At 40.0% G+C, this 21,388-nt stretch overlaps 1 protein-coding gene across 3 annotated transcripts in view; it reads left to right on the forward strand.

Annotated features, from left to right (window-relative positions):
• The window catches only part of IL13RA2 (interleukin 13 receptor subunit alpha 2), a 65,076-nt gene extending 51,685 nt beyond the window's left edge, over positions 1-13,391 (forward strand). For all 3 annotated transcript variants that reach the window (XM_008272903.4, XM_051827270.2, XM_051827271.2), the window contains 7 exons: positions 532-685; positions 1,207-1,327; positions 3,176-3,360; positions 4,265-4,410; positions 7,874-8,018; positions 12,089-12,204; positions 13,272-13,391. In XM_008272903.4, the coding sequence (XP_008271125.1) occupies positions 532-685; positions 1,207-1,327; positions 3,176-3,360; positions 4,265-4,410; positions 7,874-8,018; positions 12,089-12,204; positions 13,272-13,307 (903 nt within the window). In that variant the 3' untranslated portion in view covers positions 13,308-13,391. The remainder of the gene's footprint in view (positions 1-531; positions 686-1,206; positions 1,328-3,175; positions 3,361-4,264; positions 4,411-7,873; positions 8,019-12,088; positions 12,205-13,271) is intronic.
• The last annotated feature ends 7,997 nt before the right edge of the window (positions 13,392-21,388 follow it).

Below are 21,388 nucleotides of genomic sequence, written 5' to 3' on the forward strand. Positions count from 1 at the left end.
TTTTGTGCTCCACACTCTGTGGGGTAGGAGGTACATAAGCATAAATAACATAGGGGTTGGTGCTGTGGTGCAGTGAATTTATGTTTTTCATTCTCTAGGAGCTCGTAATTTGTCTGACTTTCTCTGGTTACCTCCAGAATATCACTTTATGTGATTTCTCAAGGTTTCTCATTATATTTAAAAGGTAACAAATTATTTGCCATGAAATGTGCATATGGTTAGTGAGAATTATCTATTTAATTCCAAGTTGGTTAAAGGTCAAGTTTCTGCTCTAGAACCTTCTTCCCTTCTAGTAGTTCATTTTTGGTTTTGTTTTGAGTGAGATGTTATTCAAACGATTGTATGGAATGATGTGATATATAGGTAAGCTCTGCCAGAAATGTATTCGGGGCATTGTATCAGATAATCATCCTCAGGAGTGTCTTAGATATTATGAACTCTCCAGAATATTAATGATTTCTTAGTCTTATTAATATGGCTTATCATACCATACCTGTTTCCAAGCTTGACTTTGTGTCATCATTTTATCAGACTGTCATTACTAAGAATCTACGTTACAAATATGGATTTGATCTAAACAAGGGCATTGAAGCCAAAATCCACACGCTTTTGCCAAAGCAATGCACGAATGGATCAGAAGTTCGAAGTTTGTGGTCAGAAGCTACTTACTGGATGCCAGAACAAGGTTAAATCATAGATCTCTTTAAATTTAATACTATCGGAATACTGTATGTAAGGAATAAGTCTCTTAACTCTTATGCACTATAGTGTACTCATGTGTACAATAGATTCTCTGACAATGTGACACAAAATAGTAGTGGGTGATTGGCCTTTTTGAATTCTCTAAATTAGCAAATGTGTTTTGCAAAACCCACATTTCTTATATTAATATAATTCCCAAGTTTGGGGTCATCTTAGTAAACATGCATTGGTATTTGCTCAACTGCTCATAACATCCTAGAATAATCCTTTTAATCCGTGTTTTATGCTTATACTGGCATCATGAATCCTCCAAATGTTTTTGCTTTGGCATATCCCACTTAAGAGTGAAGTGATTTCCAATAACTCTCTTTTGAAATATTCTTTATGATGTTGAATGCTAAATGAAGTAGAGAAGTCAAAGGAAATGAAGTAAAATTGCATAGCAATTTCACGAATTATTCATCATCACACCTTTCAAGGATTCATATTTCATTCATTTCTTAGGAAATTTGGAAACCAAAATTAAAGATATGGATTGCATATATTACAACTGGCAAAATTTGCTCTGTTCTTGGGAACCTGGCAAGGGTGTACACTTTGATGCCAATTACTACTTGTTTTATTGGTAAGTAATTGCATAATTGGAATTAAATATTAGGAAAACATCTACCAGCATTAATCCACAGTATGATTAACTATATTTTCCTAAATTACATTCATTGCATTTACCAGTTATACTTATGTTGGCTCTTTACAATTATTTGGAATTTTCAATGGGAATAAGTGGTTTTAAGCTATATACAGTGGGAAGTATTCAATGAGTAAAATAAGGAATCCTTATATATATATTTTATATATATATATATTTTATACATATATATATTTTATATATCTTGTACTGGATTAAGTTTTGGATCCTTTAGATTGAGGAAATTATAACCTAAAATTTTTTTTGACATATTTAAATGTATTTTTTTTGTTTATTTGAAAGGCAGAGAGACACACACACACAGAAACTGTAGCGTATTTTACATTCTTGCCTTTTGAGGAAAGAAATTATTAAAATGGATCTTGTTTTCTGACTTCTTACCTTTGTTAACTGTCCTTGAGGCTTTTATACTTAAAGCCATCGTGGCTCTTCTATTTGCTTCATTCCATACTTATTTCACAGTAGTGTGGTCAACGTGTTTGACTCTTTTTGCAAGGCTGCATCTCTGTTTTGTACTGTAAGAATTCCATTGTAGGCTCCCTTCATTCTGCACCTGGGTAATTATTGTGGCCTACCAAATGATGGTCATTCTGCTTTAGTCTCCCCCCGCTCCTATTTATTCTTCACGTCGAAGCCATCTTTATCCTCCTACTTTGCCATTTTCATATGCAACTCCCTTGTTCAGAACCTTCAGTGGCAACTCATTGCTCCCAAGACAAAATCTAGCTGCCATTCAAGTCTGTGCTTCACTCTATCACTGCCTTTCCAGCACTGTCATCTATCATGACCAGTGCGAAGGTTCTACTCTTTTTAGATCCATCTCTACATTTTTTTCTCACCCGTGTTATGACTTTTAATGCCTTTTGTGTGCATTGCCATCTGGAATGCCCCCTGACAGTCTATTTCTTTCATGAACTTTTATACGTTCTTCAGGGCCCATCTGGTATCCAGTTTCATTAACACTTTCCTGATCACGTCAGCTTCTGTTCAATTCTTCTCTGAACTGTGACTGTTTATAACTCTTTATTGTCCAGACGGTATCTACATTTTTATCATAGGGATGTGTTTTGTCTTCTCTGAGATTTTGTTTTAAAGGTTTATTTATCTGAAAGTCAGAGTTCTTCTAAAATAACTTCCCCAGTAAAATATTAAAGATGGTATAATGCACTATTTTTTTAAGATTTTTATTTAATTATTTGAAAGTCAGAGTTACACAAAGAGAGAAGGAGAAGCAAAGAGAGAGAGAGAGAAAGAGAGAGAAAGAGAGGTCTTCCATCCGTTGGTTCACTCCCCAATTGGCCACAATGTCTGGAATTGTGCTGATCCGAAGCCAGGAGCCAGGAGCTTCCTCCAGGTCTCCCATGTGGGGGCAAGGGCCCAAGGACTTAGGCCATCTTCTGGTGCTTTCCCAGGCCATAGCATAGAGCTGGCTCGGAAGTGGAGCAGCCGGGACTCTAACTGGTGCCCAAATGGAATGCCGGCACTGCAGGCGGTGGCTTAACCTACTAAGCCACAGCGCCAGCACCATGCACTCTTATTTATATAAATCTCAGCTTCTCTTAATCATCGACTATGTCTGCTTTCCTTACTGTTGAATCTCTAGCACTTATCATAGGGACTGTCATACAGTAGGTGCTCAATAAATATTGCATATTATTAAGTGATTTTTAAAATCCATGTGTTGTCTTAATATAATTGAAAATGGAGTACCATGATATCTGAAGATATTGTTAAATACAATTCTCATAATGCTTCTTTTTACAGGTATGAGGGCTTGGATCATGCATTACAGTGTACTGATTATATCAAGGCTAATGGAAAAAATGTCGGATGCAGGTTTCCCCAATTGGAGTCACCAGACTATAAAGATTTCTATGTCTGTGTTAATGGATCATCAGAATCCAAGTCTATTAGATCCAGCTATTTCATTTTTCAGCTTCAGAATATAGGTGATATATCAACTTCAAATTCATTGTTTTTTTGTTTATAATTATTTATAATCACCAGAGAAAGAAGGATGATTAGTTAGATAGATGATAGATAGATAGATAGGTATGGGAATGCAACCAGAACAAAGTATGAGGCCCATATAATGTATGAGCAAGCTCTTATTAAACATGAAAGAATGGAAGATAAGAAAGTGAATGGAGGATCAAGTGTCATCTTCATTTAGAACTTGTAATTTATCTCTCAGCTTCACAGAGTCCATCAGCTATATAGTACTTTTGTCTGGTCATTCCTAGACCTCAATAGGCAAATGAGTGGATATTTTGTGAGCCTCTGTTCTCAGTACTAACAGTTAAAAGAGTGACAGTTTCTCCAGTCAGCCAGATCTGGGTGTGAATCTTGGCTCTGCCATTTTCTAGATGTATGACTTTGTGTAAATTATTTCACATATTTTTCAATTTCCTTATCAGGAAAATGAAGGTTTCAGAGGACCACCACATAGGTTTGTCGTGAGACATAAATGAGATATGGTGCAATATCTTTGGTACAGTGTCATAAGCATTAAATAAGGTGATAGTAAAAGTATTAGTAGTACTGGTTGTGTTTGTGTTTCCAGTGCTACAAAATATTAAAATGATTGTAATGATATGGATGTTCTTACCTTTCCCTCGAACTAAAATACTTGTCAATGTGTGGCTTATCAGAATCTTAGTTTCCAGAATAACCAAGTCTCTGAATCATTTTGGTTGGCAAGCGGATCTGATTTTAATTCCTTTCAGAGGAAATGGTCTTGAAACCCCGGATTTGTCCCTGGAGGCTTGTTACCATGTAACCCTAACTTTGGATGAGAACTGTTGCTGAAACTTCACAATCACCACGTTGAAATGATTTCCTTTTGCTTTCCAGTGAAACCTTTGCCACCAGACTATCTTAGTATTAACGTGAAGAATTTACTTGAAGTTAACCTGCAGTGGAGCATACCAAGAGGATCTATCCCAGCCAAGTGCTTTATTTATGAAATTGAGTTCACTGAAGGCGATATTGCTTGGGTGGTAAGAATATTGCATTTATTTGAGAAAGTCATAAACACAGCCTTTTTTTTTTAACTTTTATTTAATGAATATAAATTTCCAAAGTACAGCTTATGGATTACAATGGCTTCCCCCCCATAATGTCCCTCCCACCTGCAACCCTCCCCTTTCCCGCTCCCTCTCCCCTTCCATTCACATCAAGATTCATTTTCAATTTTCTTTATATACAGAAGATCAGTTTAGTATACATTAAGTAAAGATTTCAACAGTTTGCACCCACATAGCAACACAAAGTGTAAAATACTGTTTGAGTACTAGTTATAGCATTAAATCACAATGTACAGCACATTAAGGACAGAGATCCTACATGAGGAGTAAGTGCACAGTGACTCCTGTTGTTGACTTAACAAATTGACACCCTTGTTTATGGCATCAATAATTACCCTAGGCTCTTGTCATGAGTTGCCAAGGCTATGGAAGCCTTTTGAGTTCACCAACTCTGATCATATTTAGACAAGGTCGTAGTCAGAGTGGAAGTTCTCTCCTCCCTTCAGAGAAAGGTACCTACCTCCTTCTTTGATGACCTGTTCTTTCCACTGGGACCTCACTCACAGAGATCTTTCATTTAGGTCATTTTTTTTTTTTTTGCCAGAGTGTCTTGGCTTTCCATGCCTGAAATACTCTCATGGGCTTTTCAGCCAGATCCGCATGCCTTAAGGGCTGATTATGAGGCCAGAGTGCTGTTTAGGACATCTGCCACCCTATGAGTCTGCTGTGTATCCTGCTTCCCATGTTTGATAGTTCTCTACCTTTTTTTATTCTATCAGTTAGTATTTGCAGACACTAGTCTTGTTTATGTGATCCCTTTGCCTCTTAGTCCTATCATTATGATCAATTGTGAATAGAAATTGATCACTGGGACTAGTGAGATGGCATTGGTACATGCCACCTTGATGGGATTGAATTGGAATCCCCTGGTATATTTCTAACTCTACCATTTGGGGCAAGTCAGCTTGAGCATGTCCGGAATTGCACTTCTCTTCCCTCTCTTATTCCCACTCTTATATTTAACAGCGATTGCTTTTCAGTTAAGTTTCAACACTTAAGAATAACTAATACAGCCTTTTTTAAATTAAAAAAATTTTTTTTTACAGGCAGAGTGGACAGTGAGAGAGAGAGACAGAGAGAAAGGTCTTCCTTTGCCGTTGGTTCACCCTCCAATGGCCGCCGCGGCAGGTGTGCTGCGGCTGGCGCACCGTGCTGATCCGATGGCAGGAGCCAGGTACTTATCCTGGTCTCCCATGGGGTGCAGGGCCCAAGTACTTGGGCCATCCTCCACTGCACTCCCTGGCCACAGCAGAGAGCTGGCCTGGAAGAGGGGCAACCGCGACAGAATCCGGCGCCCTGACCAGGACTAGAACCCGGTGTGCCGGCGCCGCAAGGTGGAGGATTAGCCTAGTGAGCCATGGCGCCGGCCTTTTTTATTTTTTTATTTTTTTAATTTTTTTCAACACAGCCTTTTAAATAGTAAATTTGAGCATCAAGATCAGTTATATGAAAAATATGCATGTTAATTTCCAGAAGCCAAAAAATCTAGTTGGTAAAAGAAAAATGTTTGCAGTCTGAAAGTGTAATCTTACACATTTTATTTATTTTCAAATTTTTATTTGTTTGGAAGGGGGAGAGAGAGAGAGATAGAAAGAGAGAGAGAGAGAGAGAGAGAGTGAGAGAAAGAAAGAAAGAAAGAAAGAAAGGGAGAAAGAGGGGGAGAAAGTGAAAGAGTGTTAGCTAGTCTATTTGCTGGTTCATTCACCAAACACCCTCAATGGCTGGGGCTGGACCCAGGCCAAAGCAAAGAACCAGGAACTCAATCTAGGTGTCCTGTCTGTACAGCCAGAACCTAATCATTTGTGTCATCACTGCTACCTCCCAGGCTGTGCATTATCAGAAAGCTGCTGGGCTGGCACTGTGGCATAACTGTCGCCTGAAGTACTGGCATCTAATGTGGGTGCCGGTTCGAGTCCCAGATGCTCCACTTTCAGTCCAGCTCTCTGCTCTGGCTTGGGAAAGCAGTAGAAGTTGGCCCAAGCCCAAGTCCTTGGGCCCCTGCACCAGCATAGGAGACCTAGAGGAGGCTCCTGGCTCCTGGCTCCAGACTGGCACAGCTCCGGCTGTTGTGATCATCTGGGGAGTGAACAAGCAGAAGGAAGACCTCTCTCTCTCTCTCTCTCTCTCTCTCTCTCTCTCTCTTCTGCCTCTGCCTCTCTGTAACTCTGCCTTTCAAATAAATAAAATAAATCTTTAAAACAAACAAATAGGAGCCAGAGCCAGGAAGCATAACTTCTAGGCCACATACCCACTCCAAGCACTTCAATTTTAAGGTTACATAGGACTGTGGAGATAATCTATTTCCTTGTTTGCAATTTTGTGTGTCAATAAATTGACGTTGCCAGGGACCTAAAATGAATAGTGGAGAGGCCTCAGGTAAAAACAAAACAAATCACAAAACCACTTGAGCAGTAATCATCAGGTCGAAAGGCAGGGATACAGGAGAATTGCTTGTACCAGGGAAGAGGGGCTGGATAACTGGGGAATCACTCAAAGGTTGTAAAACTAGCACCAACAAAATAGGGATGTCTTTAATTCTCCACCTTGCTATATGTTAATTTTATTCATTGGTTTCCAATTTACCGAGTATGGAGACCAGCAGGTGGGCCACTGGTACTAATTCATTCACTTCATATACAGATGAGAAAACTGATTCTTGAATTGGTTTATGGAGCTATGCATTGACTTACAAATGACACCACTCCCAACTAGAATCCAGATCTGAATCCCAGTTCACTTAAGTCTATACTATATTATGCTGTTTCCCAAGATAAGTTAAAACAAAATTAAAGCTGTTATTTTGGATGAGGAAAATTCTTCAGCTCTTTGAAATGCAAAATTGAAGTAATTACCTCAGTGATTTTTTTTCCTTTGAGATCACCCAGCATTGTGTTGTTCTCATATCTGAAGCAGTTTCATGTCATGCATTGTTACACAGGTCTTAAAGCAGGTTAACCAAAATAAGATGAAAAAAAAAGCTTCATGTATATGAACTCTACAGTTTCCATAGAGATGACATTCACATGATGGCACTGTCTTTTGCTAATTCAGTGTATGTAGCATTTTCCAGTTTATGGAATCTGGGAAATTGACTCTACTCCAAATCAAGATATTACCAAAGTTACTGAGGAATTCTGCCCTCTTTCACAAGTGATCCATTATCACTATAGAAATATTTTCAAGTATATATAAAAAAAGAGAAAAAGAACAAAGATTTTCTAAAAAACAGCACAGGGAGATAATTACTGGTAGATTACACCTTTCTAGTTTTTTATGCACTTACTTTATGTCATAAAATTTATTTTGGAAGTGACAGATGGAATTTGTATAGCTGCATTTAGATCAAATGACATCTTATTTTTTCCTTGGCCTTCAGACCACCACATTTGATAATGAAATGTGCATCATGAGAACATCAAATGGAAGTCATGAGTTATGCTTTTCAACAAGAAGCAAAGTGAACATTTATTGTGCAGATGATGGGATTTGGAGTGAGTGGAGTAATGAAAAATGTTGGAAAGGTATGAACTCAAAGAACAGTAGCTAAATAACAGAAACTATTTTCTAGGAAAGTTTATTTTCTGTCAGTGTGTTTTGTAATTGTGGAAATCAATGGCTTTTGCATGTACTCTAGAAATAGAAAAAGATAAATTAGCTAATACCTAAAATAGATTTATTGAATGTCTAATATTCAGTTAGAACTAGGAGTCTTATTATACTTCTGTTATCAATATTCTTATTTTTATAACAGTCAGGAAAGAAAATATGCTAATTCTTTCTGGGGAGAGAGAAGGAGCCCAATTTTTCTTTTAAGATTTATTTATTTGAATGGCAGAGAGAGAAAGAGGCATCTTTCTTTTCTTCTTCTTTTTTTTAAATGTTTATTTTATTTATTTGAAAGACAGAGTTACAGAGAGAGGTAGAGCCAGAGAGAGAGAGAGAGAGAGAGAGGTCTTCTATCTGCTGGTTCTCTCTCCAAATGACTGCAACGGCCAGAGCTGAGCTGATCCGAAGCCACGAGCCAGGAGCCTCGTCTGGGTCTCCCACATGGGTGCAGGGGCCCAAGAACTTGGACCATCTTCCACTGCTTTCCCAGGAGAGAGGCATCTTTCATGGCTGGTTCACTCCTCAAATGCTTGCAACAGGCAGGGCTGGGCCAGGGAAAAGCCAGGAGCCAGGGACACCATCTGGGTTTCCCACGTGGGTGGCAGGGCCCCAAGCACTTGGGTCATCTTCTACTGCCTTCTCATACCATTAACAGGGAGCTGTACTGGAAGTATGGAGTAGGCTGAACTCAAATCAGGCTTTTCAGTAAGGGATGTATGCATCCCAAGGTGTAGTTAAACCCACTGCACACCATGCCCAACTCAGAAGCCTATTTTAATCAATATTTTCTTATGTTTTCAGTTTTCAAGAGAATAAAAATTTTAAAGCAAAAACAGGTCAGCATACACTTGTCTCTGAGTATCTAGTACTATGCCCAACTAAGATTTTTCTAAGTAAGCTGTCATGATTAGTAAAATTCATATTCCATTGGCTGCCAACACAGATTTAAAGTGACTTATGATAAAAAAAATTTAAATTATATAGCAGTATAAATTAAAAAGCCTAGAGAGGGAGGAAAATATAATTGTGCTTCCCAGTATACTAGCTTTATTTTTAGAAATTACTAATAATTGTTTAAAATTGAAGAAAAATACCTCACCATTGCTCTTTCATGTATATATGGATACTACTGCTGTAAATACATATACAAATGTATGTACAGACAAATATTATCATTTCTATCAATCATTCATCTCCTTTCATGTGATTTTACTATAGTAGAATAATTATCTCCCTATGAATATAGTGCTAACATTATTTCCTTTTATTTGTCAAATATGTATTAAACATCTATGTTTCAGACTCTTCCAGGTTTTGGAGATATAGCAGTAATGAAATCCCTACCCTCATGAAACATATTTTACTCCAAGGTTATGCGATAACCAAAGCACTAAGGGTTATAGAGAAAAAGAAAATAGGCAGGTCAAGGGAGAACTCAATTATGACCAAAAGATAGATGAAATTAGAAAGAACACTTACTGGTTTCACTTTTTTCATGTTTGTTCCACTATAAGAAATCTGGAGACTATGGAAACTTATGTCCTGTATTAAATCTTGTCATTAGTCAATGCTTGGTATATAGTGAAAATGGTAAGTGATTTTTTTTTGAGAGGTGGAGTTACAGAGAGGGAGAGACAGAGAGAAAATTCTTCCATCTACTGGTTCACTCCCCAAATGGCTGTAATGGCCAGAACTGGGCTGATCCGAAGCCAGGGGTCAGGAGCTTCTTCTGGGTCTCCCACATGGGTGCAGGGGCCCAAGGACTTGGGCCATCCTCTACTGCTTTCCCAGGTGCATTAGCAGGGAGCTGGATAGGAAGTGGAGCAGTCAGGCTATGAACTGGCACCCATATGGGATGCCAGCACTACACTCAGAGGCTTAGCCTACTATGCCACAGCTTCAACCTCAATATGATGTTTTTAGCCACATCTTCAAAATATACATCCTTTTATGTGTTTTACAGACAATCTTATCAGTGATATTTGAGAACAGGTTTCTTCTGTTCTGATGAATATCTCTTGGCAGAATCTTTTTTAGAAATGTTATTTATTTGGGAGTCAGAGAGAAACACACACACATACACACACAGAGAGAGAGAGAGAGAGATAGAGAGAGAGAGAGTACACTCCTATCCACTACTTCACCCCCCAAATGCCATTAAAGAGGCCAGGAATCAGGACCTCAGTTCAGGTTTCTCGTGTAGGTGGCAGGAACCCAATTGCTGGAGTTACCACTGCTGTCTCCCAGGATCTGCATTAGTAGGAAGCTGGAGTGAGGATCCAGCACCAGTGATTGATCCCAGGCACTCTAACTTAGGATGTGGGCCACGTAACTGCTGGGCTAAATGACCACTCCCAGTGGAATCTTCATGATTTTGAAATTGAAAACAAAGAGTTTATACAACCACATGTGGTCTCAGTTTTTGAGGATATTTCTTACTGGATGTTTCAAATTATAGAAAACTAGGACAATAATGTTCTCAGAAATAAAAATACATCCTCTTCAGAACTGATTCTGCCGAGAAATAACAAAGGTACAACCTTAGCAAAGGAACTTTCTGCCTCTCGTTGTTAATTTTGCTTTCCAGAAAACTTGCATTATTGTTCATTACTTTGGATTATTTCCTTGCAAATCTTAACTGTGCTGAGCAAAGGAATTTAACTGGTAGAAAATAAGATCCTAAGGGAATAAAACAAAGAAAAAGGTAGAATCAGGCGAGGTTTGTAGATCTGGGTCTAAGATTCAAGATGTTCTACGTTATTCCCAAATAAGCAGGAGATATTAGTTTAGAAAAGACAAACTTTGTCTGCTTTTTAAGTCTGACTAGTGATTGGTGATTCCTTGCTTTACAGAAGAATGATTACAACTTCATCCCTACAATAACAGAACAAAATAAAAAAGAAAAGAAAAATGTATTTCTTCCCTTTAGTTTCTAAAATGTGAGCTACCTTTTAAATAGGTGACTTTAGGGGCCAGTGCTGTTGTGTTGGGGACTGGGCACCTGCACTGCTGGCATCCCATATAGGTGCCGGTTCGAATCCGGGCTGCTCCACTCCCAATCCAGCTCCATGCTAATGGCCTGGGAAAGCAGTAGAAGATGGCCTGAAGGAAGCTCCTGGCTCCTGGCTTCAGCTTGGCCCAGCCCTGGCTGTTGTGGCCATTTGGGGAATGGATCAGCTGATAGAAGATCTCTTTCTCTCTCTCCTTTTCCCTCTATATTTCTGCCTTTCAGGTAAATAAATGAATCTTAAAAAAAGGTGACCTTAGGGGCTGGTGCTGTGTGCAGTGTGTTAAGCTGCTGCTTCAGAAGCCTACATCCCATATTGGAGTGCTAGTTTGCATCCCATTTCCAATCCAGCTTCCTGCTAATCTAACTGGATGGTCCAAGTACTTAAATTCCTACAGACTATGTGGGAGTCCAGGATGGAGTTCCTGGCTCCTGGCTTTTTACTGGCTCAGTCCTAGTTGTCACTTGACCTTTCAAGTAAATGAATCTTTATTTTTTTAAAAGTGACCTTTAAAGACCAATTCCATTACTCACACGGGAATTTTCATTGAAGACCAACTCATGTTCACTTAAGCATAATATAAGTAAACATAAGGCTTATTGAGAGTTAGGAGATATATAGCACATGTTTAATCACATGGCTAATATACCATTTTTAAGGAAAAATTTACAAGGTCAAATTTTAAACAAATTCATATTAGGAAATAAGAACTATGCTTTGAGGGGTCATTTTTTTTGTAGTGAAATTAAGAGGTGCCACAAGTTCAGTAGTGTAGTCATACTATACAAAACATGCACAAATGAAAACAATGTTAACCTCAAGCACAACTGTGCTTTCCTATTTACTGATAAATATGTTAGGGATTGCCAAGTTAAACTCAGTTATTTACCATTTACTAGACGTTTATAAAATAATTTAGTTTCATAAAGAGTTAAAAAATTTCTAATGCTTCCCTTTTTTGTGATTTTTAATCCTAGGTGAAACATGGAAAGAAACTTTGTCATTTTTTGTGATACCATTTTCTGTTGTGTCACTTTGTATTTTGTTAACAACCTGTTTGGTTTTGTATAAGCAAAAATCTGTACTGAAAATGGTAAGTTGTATAACCTGAAGTTTACTCTGAGACAGTAGGTAATGAGAGAATGTTGTTCTGATGGGCCTACATCTTATAATTTTGGCCTGTTCACTGTGGGTGCAGAATTGACACTGTTTAGATTATGATTATGTCTTCAGCAAACACAGTAATTAAAAAAATTACAGGCTACATTTTAGAGGGGATTTACTTCATCAAAACAGAAGAATAATACTATAGAATGACTTCTAGACTAGAGAACAGAATAAGGACAGAGTCATGGAAAAATCAGGATTGACAGAAACGAAAGAATGACTTAAAATGGTCATGGAGCTGCACATATTACCAGTGAGCCACAGGCTCTGATCAAATATAGTGATAAAATATGAGGCCTTCTCTCAGAGCTTGCACTCCAGTTGGGGAAGACAGGATCATTACCAAAAACATAACCTGAGAGGTGATTTTATATGATTGTGAATTGAGTTGTACAGATAATGTTATGGAATGTCAGAAGATGGGAGGAGTTTTATGAGTTTGTGGGCTTTAAGGCAGAATTGTGACTTGGATAAAATATCTTTTTTTTTTTTTTTGGCCAGGCAGAGTTAGACAGTGGGAGAGAGAGACAGAGAGAGAGTTCAGTGAGAGAGAGACAGAGAGGAAGATCTTCCTTCTGTTGGTTCACTCCCCTAATGGCCGCTACGGCCTGTGCTACGCCGGTGCTACACCGATCTGAAGCCAGGAGCCGGGTACTTCCTCCTGTTCTCCCATGCGGGTGCAGGGCCCAAGCACTTGGGCCATCCTCCTCTGCCCTCCCGGGCCACAGCAGAGAGCTGGACTGGAAGAGGAGCAACTGGGACAAAATCTGGCGCTGTAGGCAGAGGATTAGCCAAGTGAACCACGGCGTCGGCCAAGGATAAAATATCTTAATATCCAGTCTTTTAAAGATAGAAATATGGGTGCATATGGGAAGCTTCACTTTATGTGTCTGCGGAATGCATTTTTTGCCTTTCTCTGTGTTATTGATTCTTAATGCAATAGTTTGTGTTGTTAATGATGACTTGCTAATTAGTGCTCTTTCTAAATTTCAGATTTTTCATGCGAAAAAGGAAACTTTTCCTCATTGAATACCACTCTGTTGACTTACTAATTTCTACTAATGTGGTCAAGTATTAAACATGAGTGTTATTAAACAGATTTTTTTCTTCAAATGGTGGATGCACCTTATTTTAAAGCATTGTTGTGTTTAACTGGGCTTTAGAGTACTCAGACCCTCAGCTAGAAGTAAACTGACTGGAGTTTCTTCACAGGTTAGAGTGCTACACGTAGAGAAGTTGAGGGATGGATCAAATTTTATTCAATGGTATATTAGTAGAACAGTGTGATTTCACAAATTCCACTAAGAGATATTGCCAAATGCTGGAAGATGACATCCTAGCTTGTTGTTGTTTGTTTTAAATTTCACCATGAATGTTTAAATTGAACCATGAATAGGATTGTTTGGCTTTAAATGTAATGTGTGGAGAAGGTTAATAGGAAGCAAGAAGTTTTAAATACATTCATAATCCTAAGTGTATGTTTTGTAATTTCATGAGAAAAAAAGAGTAGGACTACAGTGCTTAAAAGGCTGAAAATAGGGGTTAGTACTTGGCCTAGCACTTAAGACTCCACTCCTCCTTCTTTTAAGATTTAATTATTTCGTTTGAAAGGTAGAGTTACAGAGAGAGAGGGAGATACACACACACAGAGATCTTCATCTGCTGGTTCACTTCCCCAGTGGCCACAATGGCTGGTGTAGGGCCAGGCTGAAGCCAGGAGCCAGGAGCCAGGAGCTTCTTTCAGGTCTCCCATGTAGGTGCTGGGACCCAAGGACTTGGGCCATCTCCCACTGCTTTCCCAGGTGCAATTGTAAGGATCCGGATCAGAAGTGGAGCAGTGGCCGGCACCGTGGCTCACTAGGCTAATCCTCTGCCTAGCGGCGCCGGCACACCGCGTTCTTGTCCCGGTTGCCCCTCTTCCAGGCCAGCTCTCTGCTGTGGCCAGGGAGTGCAGTGGAGGATGGCCCAAGTCCTTGGGCCCTGCACCCGCATGGGAGACCAGGAAAAGCACCTGGCTCCTGCCTTCGGATCAGCGCGCAATGCGCCGGCCGCAGTGCACCGGCTGCGGTGGCCATTGGAGGGTGAACCAATGGCAAAGGAAGACCTTTCTCTATGTCTCTCTCTCTCTCTCTCACTGTCCACTCTGCCTGTCAAAAAAAAAAAAAAGTGGAGCAGCCAGGTTCCGACCTGGCACCCATATGGTAATGCAGATGGCGGCTTAATCCACTGCTCCACGACTCTGCCCCTCCCCCCACCAGGAACTTATTGAAGTTCCCTCATATAAAGTAGAGTTAAGCTCATAGACAGACTACATACCTATGACTAACATTGCCATTGCCCAAGCAGCCAAGTTCCGACCAGGCATCCAAGGAGTATTGCAGGTGGTGGCTTAACCCACTGCTCCACAACTCTGTCTCCCCACCCCCAACAAACTTTTTGAACTTCCCTCATATAATGTAGAGTTAAGCTCATATACAGACTACATAGCTATAACTAACATTTACACTGCTCATTTTTTTAAAGATTTATTTATTTGAAACTCAGAGTTACACAGAGAGAGAAGGAGAGGAAGAGAGAGAGACAGAGAGAGAGAGTCTTCCATCTGCTGGTACACTCCCCAATTGGCTGCAATGGCCGGTTAAGAGCCAGGCACTTCCTCCAGGTCTCCACGTGGGTGCAAGGACTCAAGCACTTGGAACATTCTCCACTGCTTTCCCAGGACATAGCAGAGAGCTGGATCAGAAATGGAGCAGCTGGGACTCTAACTGGTGCCCATATGGGATGCTGATACCGCAGGTGGTGGCTTTACCTGCTACGCCAAAGCGCCAGCCCCATTGCTGCTCATTTCTTAAAGGGTATAAAACTCTATAACTGAGGTGAACACCAGACTATCAGTGTTTACTATCACTTGTAATCAATTATAGGGTGCACCAGTCTTTCTCTATGTAGACCTGCACTTTTCTCATTTTTTGGGAAGATTTATTTATTTATTTGAGACAGAGAGATAGGGAAGGAGCCTGCACTTTGATGTACCCTTGTATAGCTATGTATACTCATTCTTGCATATACACATACATATAAGTATTTGTATATATATCCATCTGTATCTATAAAGATTAAACATGAATTCCTTTCAGTGTATCCAATGATATCCCATTACCACACGGATCCTTCTTGCCTTTTCCCTTTGCTTATTTGTGACCTTCCCCACCCCACCCACAACTTCAACAATGAGAAATCTCTCCCAATGAGAAATCTATTTAATTGTTCAAATATATACATATAGTGGTATCAGAATTATGAACTTGTACCTTTATAGGAAACTTCATTACCTAGACCACTGTGTTTATGTACAGTTTCTTTTGTCTTTCATCTTACTCATTTCCAAAGTTACTACAGTCAGCCCTGTTTTTCCCCACCCACTTCGGTAGGCTTGTTTCATATATTTGTAGTGCATATTGTCATATATAAGTCATATTGTTTGTGACAATCTTCATCCCATTTTGACATTCCTCTGACCTCTTAAATGATTTTTTTAGTATACATCAATTCTGTAAAAAATAATATAATGCTGTCTTTTGCAACAAAATGGATGCAACTGGAGACCATTATGCTTAGTGAAATAAGCCAGTCCCCAAAAGATAAATGTATGTTTTCCCTGAAGTGTGGTAATTAATATACAGAGTACCAGAAAATGTAATAATATATGAGCAAAATTGACATTTTGAAATTTGATTATTGTTTATAGCCCTTGTCTATACTCTTGAGGAACTGTGGTTTTTCTACTTACTACTTGTTGAATTCTTTATTTAGTGGAGGATTTAAGTTTGTGATGATAAAGTAAATTCAAAGCATGTCATTATAAAAATTAAAAGTAAAGAAGGACATGGGAGGGTGGGAGTGAATGAAGGTAGGGTAGCAAGTATCCTTATGCTCTTAAAATGGTATATATTAAATACATGAAATTTATTTCCTTTATGTAAATAAAAAGTAAACAAAATAAAATAATAAATTATGGGTTTTAACAAATGAGTAGTGTCATGTATGTACCATAAAATTCATACTGAATAATCTCACTGCCCTAAAAAAAAAACTATGTTTCATCTATTCAACCCTCACCCCCTTCCCTCTGAATCCCCAACAACTGTGGATCTCTTCATTCATTTTGTAGTTTTACCTTTCCAGAGTGTCACATAGCTGAAATCATGTAGTGTATAGCCTTCTCCAGACTGACTTATTTCACTTAGTAGCATGCGTTTAATTTTATCCATATCTTTTCCTGGCTTTATAACTCATTTCTTTTTATTGCTGAAAAATATTCCATCTTATTGATCTATCAAGTTTGTTTATCCATTCAGGTATTGCTTCCAGTTTTTTTTTTTTTTGCAAATATAATAAACTTGTATAAAAAGTTCATGTGCAGGCTTTTGTGGGAGAATAAGTTTCCACATTAGTTCAGTAAGTGGCTTGGAACATGATTGCTAGATCATGTAGTCAGATTACGCTTGGCTTTGTAAGAAACTGTTAAACTGACTTCCAAAGTGGCTGTACCATTTTATATTTAATAGCATTTCATTATTTCAATATCAATATACTTTGAAAATTTACCTTATCTGTTATATATTGCCATGTTGGTAGATTTATATTGTGTTTTAATGCCATAATATCCACAGGTAATTCATTTTAATCTTCTGTTTAAATAGATTCAGTACTGGGGCCGGCGCCATGGCTCACTTGGTTAATCCTCTGCCTGCGGCGCTGGCATCCCATACGGGTGCCAGTTCTGTCCCGGTTGCCCCTTTTCCAGTCCAGCTCTCTGCTGTGGCCTGGGAGTGCAGTGGAGGATGGCCCAAGTGCTTGGGCCCTGCACCCGCATGGGAGACCAGGAGGAGGCACCTGGCTCCTGGCTTCGGATCGGCGCAGCGCTGGCCATGGCAGCCATTTGGGGAGTGAACCAAGTGAAGGAAGACCTTTCTCTCTGTTTCTCCCTCTCACTGTCTGTAACTCTATCTGTCAAATTAAAAAAAAAATAGACTCAGTACCGACTAGTGCTTTTGCTGCTATTTATTCAATAATTCTTGGTTTGCTAAATTAATTCTCCAATACTCTTCTTTTTTGAAGGACTCATGCCCTGATTTCATGTATACTTCTAAATGGTTGTCTTTTTAACTGAACAACATTGGCCACATTCCCTTTCCTGCATGTTGCTTTGTCTTCTGCATAACAGTTTAAGATCTGCGTGACGGTCCCTTTTTATTTTTAGTTGTTTTTCTTGAGTCTCCAAAGAGATCTTTGTATCTGAAATCCATGATTTTTACTAGGAGAGTCTTATTGTCTGTTGTTTTAAAAGATTTATTTATTTATTTGAAAGTCAGAGTTACACAGAGAGAGAAGGAGTCAGAGAGAGAGAGAGAGAGGTCTTCCACCTGTTGGTTCACTCCCCAAATGGCCGCAACGGCCAGAGCTGGGCCAATCGAAGCCACGAGCCAGGAGCTTCTTCTGGGTCTCCCATGTGGGTGCAGGAACCCAAGGACTTGGACCATCTCCCACTGCTTTCCCAGACCATAGCAGAGAGCTGGATCAGAAGTGAAGGGGATGAGGCAAGAACCGGTGCCCCTATGGGATGCTGGTGCCACAGGTGGTGGTTTTACCCACTATGCCACAGTACCAGCCCCTAAGAGAGTCTTATTGTCTATTTGTCCTGGTATGATGTATCCTTCAAACTATGACTAAAAATAACTCATTGGATATCAGGAAATTTTCCTATATCATTACTTTGAATAATCTTTCTATTCTAATTTGTTCTGGCCTTTTTTTTTCTTCTGGGAAATCAATAGAGTAAGTGTTGGATGCCCTACTTATGTCTTACAAAGTTGAGTTTCTTTCTAACTTTTTTATTCTTTTCCATTTTATGATGACTTTTTTCTTTTTTTAAGATTTGTTTATTTATTTGAAAGGCAGAGTTACAGAGAGGCAGAGGCAGAGGCAGAGAGAGAGAGAGAGAGAGAGAGAGAGAGGAAGGGACGGAGGGGTCTTCCATCCCCTGGTTCACTCCCCAAATGGCCGCAATGGCTGGAGCTGCACCGATCCGAAGCCAGGAACCAGGAGCTTCTTCCAGGTCTCCCATGTGGGTGCAAGGAACAAGCACTTGGGCCATCCTCCACTGCTTTCCCATGCATTAGCAGGGAGCTGGATTGGAAGTCGAGCAGCTGGGACTTGAACTGGCACCCATATGGGATGCCGGCGCTGCAGGATGGGGTTTGATCCATCACCCATAGGGCATGCTGGCACTGCAGGCGGTGGCTTTACCTGCTATGCCACAGCGTCAGCCCCATGAATATTTTGTAGTAGGTCATTACAATTCTCTTGTCTCTTTTATTCTATTTTATGTTTAGTTATTTTCTTAGACACTGTATTGGTTTTATAATTAATATGTCATTTTAAGACAATCTAGTTCAGATTAATAGCAACTTAACTTCAATATTGTCATCCAGTGTAAGGTTTCTTCCATTTTAGCAGGTAAAGATCAGCAGCTGAAATGCTTCCTATCACACAGAATTTTCTCCACATTGCATCATAGTTGAAAATATGATGTGTGGTCCTATTGTCTTATTTAGTCTTGACTTCCTGCTACTCTCTGATGTTGGTAGAGTTTGGGAAGTCTTTACTGCCTGGACATCCTATATAGCCCAGGCTAGATATAAACAAGATTAAGGTGACTTTACCTTTCAAGGCATGACACTAATTTGGGTGATATACATGTCCCTGCATGTGATTTGTGGCCACAGCTAGATTCTTGCATGTCCTCTGTCACCTTGGTTAATTTTTCAGTGCTCAGGGAAACACTTCTTTTTTTAAAAAAATATTTATTTTATTTTTTTGAAAGGTAGAGTTAGAGAGAGAGAGAGACAGAGACAGAGAGAGAGACAGAGACAGAGAGAGAGAGGTCTTCTATCCACTGGTTCACTCCCCAAATGGCTGCAATGGCCAGGACTGAGACAGGCTGAAGTCAGGAGCCAGGAGCTTCTTCTGGATCTTCTTGGACGCATGGGTCTAAGGGCTTGAACCATCTTCTGCTGCTTCCCAGGCACAATAGCAGGGAGCTAGATCGGAAGTGGAGCAGCTAGGTGCTGCAGGCCACAGCTTTACACGCTATGCCACAGTACTGGCTCCAGGAGACACTTCTTTGTATTCATTTATTAATTCAATAAATATGTATTTAATATCTGTTCTTCAATTTTTAAGGTTATTTAGGTCTTACTATCTGAGGGATTCTATATTTTTCTTTATTTGCATGTTCTTTATTCCTAAGTTTAAGCATCTTTTTGTTTCATTAAATTATATCAAAAAATTGTATTTCATATTTTATATCTAATAGTTCAATTGTTTTTTTCTTTTTTTTTAAAGATTTTATTTTTTTGTTTATTTGACAGGCAGAGTTACAGACAGTGAGAAAGACAGAGAGAAAGGTCTTTCTTTTGTTGGTTCACTCCCCAAGTGGTTGCTACGGCCGGCGCTGTGCTGATCTGAAGCCAGGAGCCAGGTGCTTCCTCCTGGTCTCCCATGTGGGTGCAGAGCCCAAGCACTTGGGCCCTCCTCCACTGCCCTCCCAGGCCACAGCAGAGAGCTGGACTGGAAGAGGAGCAACCGGGACTAGAACCCAGCGCTCATATGGGATGCCGGCGCTGTAGGCGGAGGATTAACCTAGTGTGCCATGGCGCTGGCCCCTCAATTGTTTTATTTTCTACTTGTTCAATTTTTCTGACCATTGTCTTTGATGTCATAGTATTGCATTTACTAAAACACTTATGATTTTTTTATGGTTTGTTCATTTTTCTCAGAAATATTTCTGTGGAAAAATGTTGAGGGCTAGGATAAAGGACATTCCTTCAAAGGAAATTTTTAATTTTCTTCTGTCAGGCAGAGGCCGCTGAAAATTAAACACTTGGTTTGAGATTTTGCGAGACTACCCAGTTAATGTGAATGGAGGCCACTTATCCGTATAGGGCTGGCTGTGCTGATAAATCCTCAGAGTTTCTCCTTTTAATCACTGAGTCCATGAGAGGTGATTTAAATTGGAGTCCCCCAGCCGCATCTCCCCAGGGGTTGCGGTGTTGGAGTGAGTTTAATTCTAGCTTGCCCTCACGCTGGGGGTAGGCTTTGCTATCACAGTTTTCTGTGAGGGCTTCTAGTGGTCTTCTCTCACTTGGATTTTCCTGTGACTCTGCACGTAAACTGGAGCACATTGAATTTCCTCAAAAGTAAACCCGGTTTCAGTGCCCTGGGGTTTTACACTCACTGAGCTCTTGTCCTGACTGTTCCTCAAATTGTTTGTAAACATGTGGATACTTATGGAGACTTACAAAGAATTTTTTCAGTCCTTTTATTTGCTTTAATTTGAAGGGTCAATCAGGTCACCTCATTCCTTTACTACAAATTACCTGCACCTGTATTCAGCCATACCCCTTCTCTCTATTCTCTCTCTCTCTCTCTCTCTCTCTCTCTCTCTCTTTTGACAGGCAGAGTGGACAGTAAGAGAGAGACAGAGACAGAGAGAAAGGTCTTCCTTTTGCCGTTGGTTCACCCTCCAATGGCCGCCGCGGCCGGCGTGCTGCGGCCGGTGCACCGTGCTGATCCGAAGGCAGGAGCCAGGTGCTTTTCCTGGTCTCCCATGGGGTGCAGGGCCCAAGCACTTGGTCCCTTCTCCACTGCACTCCCGGGCCACAGCAGAGAGCTGGCCTGGAAGAGGGGCAACCGGGACAGAACCTGGCGCCCCAACTGGCACTAGAACCCAGGGTGCCGGCGCCGCAAGGTGGAGGATTAGCCTAGTGAGCCGCAGCACCGGCTAGTCTCTCTCTCTCTTTTTCACTAATTCATGTACAGTGAAATTCATACATGCTGGGTGTGCAGTTTACATTCTTTTTGGAAAATATAAATACCCTTGGGAAGGTTTCCTGAGCATCTTGCATTTATCAGTATTTAGTATCATGGTATAAATTAAATAATATTTTGTGTGCTTTCTTCTTTCTCTAGCAGTGCTTTGTACTGAAGAAAAGGGAAATTCAATTGCTGGAGAGGGAATATAGGCCATATTGGGACTCTGGTTCAGG

The sequence above is a fragment of the Oryctolagus cuniculus genome, chromosome X, assembly GCF_964237555.1.
Source record: "Oryctolagus cuniculus chromosome X, mOryCun1.1, whole genome shotgun sequence".
Classification (NCBI taxonomy): Eukaryota; Metazoa; Chordata; class Mammalia; order Lagomorpha; family Leporidae; genus Oryctolagus; species Oryctolagus cuniculus.